Source organism: Pelodiscus sinensis, chromosome 1 (assembly GCF_052426305.1).
Source record: "Pelodiscus sinensis isolate ZL-2025 chromosome 1, ASM5242630v1, whole genome shotgun sequence".
Taxonomy (NCBI): Eukaryota; Metazoa; Chordata; order Testudines; family Trionychidae; genus Pelodiscus; species Pelodiscus sinensis.
In genome coordinates, this window is record NC_143052.1 from 322,976,378 (window position 1) to 322,982,377 (window position 6,000).

Below are 6,000 nucleotides of genomic sequence, written 5' to 3' on the forward strand. Positions count from 1 at the left end.
CAAACATAATTCTTCGGGAAGTCATCCATTGCATTGGTAGGATCTAAATCCCCTTGGCATGCAGGTACACAAAAACTAGTGGGATCATTTCAAATCTCTCTCTTCTCAGAGGTACACAAGTTTAGCTCCATCCTGGAGGCAATTTTGAGTTGTTCAGGGAGCATAAGAAATTGAAGTTAAGTACAGTGTCTTCCAGCAAAAAACATGCTGGCAACATTTGATACTGATCCACAAGCAAAGATAAAGCCTTCTTCACTGAAAAGAAAAAAATCAAAGTATATTCTTGAGACCTGTTTGGTTTGTATTTGTAGTACTGTCAAACTGCTTCCTGCAGTTATTTCATAATAATCGTCATCACTAGTGAAAAACCATCCGGCCTGCTCACTGAAATTAGAGAGCGAAGCTTTTTGGAATGGACATGATTAAGCAAAAGTCTTTTATCATATTAAAGATAAATGCAAAGCATTTAATTAACACTCACTGAAAAAATAAGATAATAGCTTACTTGACTGTGATGGGAAATGCAGAGCTGTAATCTGAATGCTAGATCAGGTCTGAGTGTCTAAACTGCCTTTGGACACAATGTTATCCCATTTATGCTTACATCATCACCCTCAGTATGATGCCAAATAATATGGCCCCAAATGTAGATCCACAGATTGCAGTGCATGCCAGTATAACATGAGAGAAACAGTAATGCCAATCCCATTTTTAAATAAATGAAGTATTAAAAAGGCATGTGTGCGCACGCTCACTAGTCTATTTTCAGTCATTCAAATAACAGCCATCAATGTCATTCTTTTTTCTCACTGATAAATGATACCATCTGCATGTTTTGTTAGTTTTTAAAGTGCCACTAGACTATTTGTTGTTTTTTAAGTTATTATTTTTTCTGGCGTGGTGCAGAGGAAACAGAACATACTTTAAGGGAGACAGAAAGAGTACTAGATGAGACTTCCCTCTTTTGTACCTAAAACACCTACACTTTCCAACTTAAAAATATCAAGCTTGTCTTTTCATCATGTCAGGGCATTATTTGTAAAATGCATGAAACTTTGCCCTATAAAACATGTCCTGTAAAAACAGCAAATAAGGGGTTTCTGGGTCAAGGTCACAGTGTAAACACCACATCTTAGAAGCAGTTGTTTAGCTACACAATATTATATAAGATTAAGAATTCATTATATTTAAGTGTTTGCTGATCTTTAGAACTTAAAGCTAACCTAAACACACATACACACGTGCATATTTTTTTCACAATCTGTACATGGTATAAATATTGGCAGGGTGTAAGAGCAATAGCAACAAACTATTGCCCAGAGTTAGAATTGTTTTGTGATTGTCTGAAACCCTGGACACTATGGTAAAATGCACCAGGGATCATTTTACCCAATAGGAATATTTATAATGCTGCTTTTCTCCTCTCAGTAAATATTCATTTTGATCTTTTAGATTTTGTTTTAATCACTGTCTGATTATGTGGTTTTAGAGCTGGCTTGAGCTGGAAGGTAGAGACATTGACAAAACAATGGTGCCAAGAGCACATATATAATGGAATCAGGGGTATCTTCTGCCTGTGGAATTCTGACCAGTAATGCTTGTTAGGAGGGCAAAGTCACATGCTACATGGGATCAAATGCATACCTATAAACTGATACAAAAATCAAAAAGATTAAGCAGTCAGTCTAGATCCTGCATATGGCTCCAATCCTGCAAAGACACACAAACACGCTAAACTTTGCCCACGTCAGAGCTATTGTGTAAAATTACAAATGTGTGCAAGTGTTTTCAGGGTTGAAGTTTTAAGGCCTGATACCTCAGCAACAAAGTTAATAGATGTTTTGCCATTGACTTCAGTGAATGCAGGATCAAGTCTAGTTGCCCACGTGTAAAAAGATAAGAATTTCCAGACTGGAACAAAACAATGATCCATTTAGTATGGCATCCTGTTTCTATGAATTGCTTCAGAAGAAAGTTAAAATGTGCCTGTATACCCACATAGATAGAACTGCGTATAGATAGTAATATCTTACCTTGTATTTTAAAACAAGTGTTTTAGAAACAGTCGTATAACTTGTCATGCCAACAAAGCCCCATTCAACTGCACTGAAATGGAGACATGTATGTATGGGGAAAATATGCTGGCTTGTTTCCATACAGGTATATCTTATATCTAGACATACACATCGGCTTTGGAAGATCCTACTTGCCCATTTACCTTAGACCAGTTCTCGCCCCCCCAAAATCATAAAACTAAATTGTGAGTTTTGCGTTTGGGAGGTATATGGGTGAGGTATATGTCTAGTACACATGCTGGGGACATCAGAAACATCATTGTAGTTAGAAATAAAGCAGGAAACAAGAAGTTGTGATGGGCATGCTGGAGGCTTTCCCCGCCTTTGCTGCTGACAGACGTGTCATTTTGTACATATACTAATAAACATATGGGCAGCAGGTTCCCACACATCTCACAAGTGGCTGCACACTCTGCACCAGTTGCATAGGCACCCTGCCCTGGGGGCATTCAGGGCTCATGCCCTGTGTATTCACACACTCCACAGTAGCAGCACCAGTGCTGCTACCCATGCACCTGTGCCAATGGCCCAGCGAATCCATGGATTCTACTCAGTAAGCTCCCAGTGCTCATGCCCTCCAGTGGCACTAAGTACACTACTGGTGGCACCCCATATGTGCCCAATACCCTAGTCTCTGACATCCTAGACCAGAGACACCCAGTACCCAATGCCCCATACCAGTGGGACCTAGTACCCAACATCCAACCCCAGTACTCAGCATCCCATACCAGTGGAACCTAGTACCCAACATCCTACACCAGAGACACCCAGTACCCAAGGCCGCATACTGGTGGCACCCAGTTCCCAACATCCAACACCAGAGACACCCATTGCCTCATACTGGTGGCACCCTACACCAGACACTCAGCACCCACACCATGCACCTCATATCCAATACCTGACACCAACTGCACCTGGTACTTACACACTCTGCATCTGTGGCACCCCGTGCCCACACCCCCCATGCCGACCAGACCAGTGGCACCGGGTGCCCATGTCAGGGCCAACAGCAGGGGGCGCTGTGAGCTGGAAGGAAATAGGGTCTGACTCACCGCAATGAGGGCCGAGTTCCTCTGCCCCCCTTCGGCCGCTGAGCCCGGCTGCTGCTGCTGGTCCCCGTTGATCCCACTGCTGCCCCCAGCAGCCCCGTTGCTGAGCAGCTGCGGGTGATAGTCCGGCGGCGCGGCGGGGGGAGCCGGCCCGGCGCTGCCCGCCCCCTTGCTGTGCTTGCCGCTCTTCCTGCCCGCCTGGCCGTGCTGCACCAGGTTGAGCAGCTGCAGGGTGCTCTCCCGCTCGCGGTCCGAGATCTCCGCCCGGCCCCGCTCGTAGCGTCCCTCGCAGCTCTGGTGGTGCTGGCGGCAGACGGCGATGCGGGCTCGCAGCCGCTCCACGATGGCGCTGTGCACCCGGGGGGCTACCGAGCCGCCTCCCAAGAGACCGGCCCCGAGATCCGGAGCCTGGGGGGGAGCCGTGTCCCCCATCCTGCCGGCCACGCTGCTGCTCGCTGCTCCGCCTGGCTAGCGCCTGCGAGGCCGCCCGTGACAACGCCGAGCTGTGTTCTCACTGCCACATGGATGGGGACGGGGACGGGGAGGGAGGGACGGGCGGGCGGGCTGTGGGGAGAAGGGATCCCGAGCTTAGGCGGTCCCCAAAGCTCGGTCAGTCCCCCACCCGCACGCAGTCGGGCTTGACAGCTCGGAGGGAGTTTGCCAGACAGGGGGTCGGGGCGGGATGGGGCTGACCCGCGAGGTATTTGCCAACATAGAATTAAATGTGAGGGGCGGTTTGCGTCCCAGCCTCTAGATGACCATCCGAGGGAGGGAGGCTGAAACCATTAGAACAAGGGAGAGGGTGACTGGCTCCTGGATGCGCGCAGAAAAAAAAATCTCTGGGGAGGGGAGAGATTTTGGGGGAATAATAACAAACCAAATCAAGCCACCACCCCACCGCCTTCAAAATTCGCCCTCCGGACAAGGGACTCTCTCCCAAAGGAGAGAAACTGGGCAGCTTTTAGTTACTTATTTAATTGGGGGGGAGGAAAGAGATTCTTTCAGGGGAAATTTCTCCAGAGGAAGAAACTGCAGTGATGGGTCGCAGGACCCCAAAGACTTTCCCTTGTTTTGTTTTTCAGTTTGGCCGGGAGGGTTTTTTATGTATATAAACGTGCAAATCAAGGGGAGGGAGGAGGAGGTTCGGATCAGTTAAGTCTTTGTGTTTTCTCGTCTCTTTCTCGCTCTCCGGTCTCCTCGCTTTATTGCTGTCTCCAACTGCCTGCTGCTAATATTGTAGCTCCTCTAAAAATAAAAGAGATGGATCCCCAGTTGGTAACAATGTCAGTAATTGGACTTCCAGCCCATGCTTTGCTTTCAATTAATCCAGCCACTGTGTCAAATTCGTATTCAGTGTTTATCTCCTCCCTCCGCCCCCCCAAGCAATAAAAGCAAGCTAAGAACGTAGGCAAACATCACTTTTAGCATATTTTCCCTTTTGCTCCACTTTTCTCTCCCCGATATTTCAGTTTCAAATACAGTATCAAGAAAAGACGAGAAAACACACCCAGCCACCCCCTCTTCAGAGCAATTACAAATGATAGTGAAACTTACAAACTTCCAGCATTGTGCACTCAGAGTAATCCACTGATTTTCCTTTGTGTTTTTGCATGTTCCAGCCCCCAAACAGTGGGTCTAGGTGTTTGTGGTGCAATTATCAGCGATGACTCTGTTGGATTCCCCCACTTGATGAGTGAAAAGTGCCTCCTACTATCCCTTTCTCTTTCGGGTCTGTTGTTAGCTGGTTTGCTGATACTGGCTCACTGCACGGGGGTTACGGATACACACAGGCTTTCATTGTGCTCGGGTAAGGCAGAGCGGCGGCGGCGGCGAAGGCGTCTTGGGGCGCCCTAGTGGAAGGCCAGTGCCACCGCAGGAAGGAATAATAGATACCGGGAAGGCAAAAGAGAAACACGAAGCCTCCAAGCGGCAAAGGAGGTGAATGAGAAAAGAGAAGCAAATTATGAACGATGGTCCAAGTGATTTATTTGCATGCATGGCAAATAAAGCCAAGGAAATCCCTTTTGCCATCCCCAGGCCTATTATATGCTACCTCTTCTCTGGCTCTGAATATCCCTTATTCAGAGGGAATGCATTTCCCTCTTTCGGTATAGTTATCTTTGTATTACATAATCATTCTCTAACTAGATTAGGACACACTACTTCCCCTCCTGCCCCAGCATCAAGCCCTTTGTGGAGTTACTACCAGCTTCACAGATAAATCACAGCTATGAACTCTTAGCAGCTGGATCTCTCTGTGGTATAAGTGGGAAAAAAAGAGGAGTCATTCTTGTGCAATGCAGTGTGTATACATCTGAGCAGACCACGGGTGTCTGTCCACAGTGTAAGGACTCAGGAACTTTGGGTTCAATTCTCAGCTCTGTCAGTGACTGTCACAGATTTCCTGTCTGTGCTTGGGCAACTCATGTAACCCCAGGTCTTTACATGTCTAACTCCCAAGGTTAGTTGCTTAAATTACTTAGATCAGTGGTCTCCAACCTTTTTACACCCAAGATCACTTTTTAAATGACAGACCAAGCCAAGATCTACCGCTCCGCCCCTTCCTTGAAGCCCCGCCCTCTCTATTTTCCTCCTCTCCATCACTTGCTATCCCCAATCCTTATACTGCTGCTTATTTATTATTAATTATTATTATTATTATTATTATTATTATTCTGTAGGAAGAGGTTTTTCCAACATTTGGCCTGTCTACACTGGACCAAATGTCAGAAAAAAAACCCTTCTTTTGGAAGCCAACTTATTCCTTGTGGAAAGAGGAATATAGGGGTGACCAAAAGAACCTGTTTGCTCTTCCACTAAAAAAGCAGAAGAACAAATGCAACCCTGGATGCAGAAGAGTTTTTCTGGGATATCTC

At 46.4% G+C, this 6,000-nt stretch overlaps 1 protein-coding gene across 1 annotated transcript in view; it reads right to left on the minus strand.

Moving 5' to 3' along the window:
- MAML2 (mastermind like transcriptional coactivator 2) overlaps positions 1-4,909 on the minus strand; it is a 314,884-nt gene extending 309,975 nt beyond the window's left edge. Inside the window, exons 1-2 of the mRNA XM_089775734.1 lie at positions 4,679-4,909; positions 3,128-4,369 (exon numbers count right to left, since the gene is read on the minus strand). Coding sequence (XP_089631860.1) covers positions 3,128-3,556 — 429 coding nt within the window. The 5' untranslated portion in view covers positions 3,557-4,369; positions 4,679-4,909. The remainder of the gene's footprint in view (positions 1-3,127; positions 4,370-4,678) is intronic.
- Between the last annotated feature and the right edge of the window lie 1,091 nt (positions 4,910-6,000).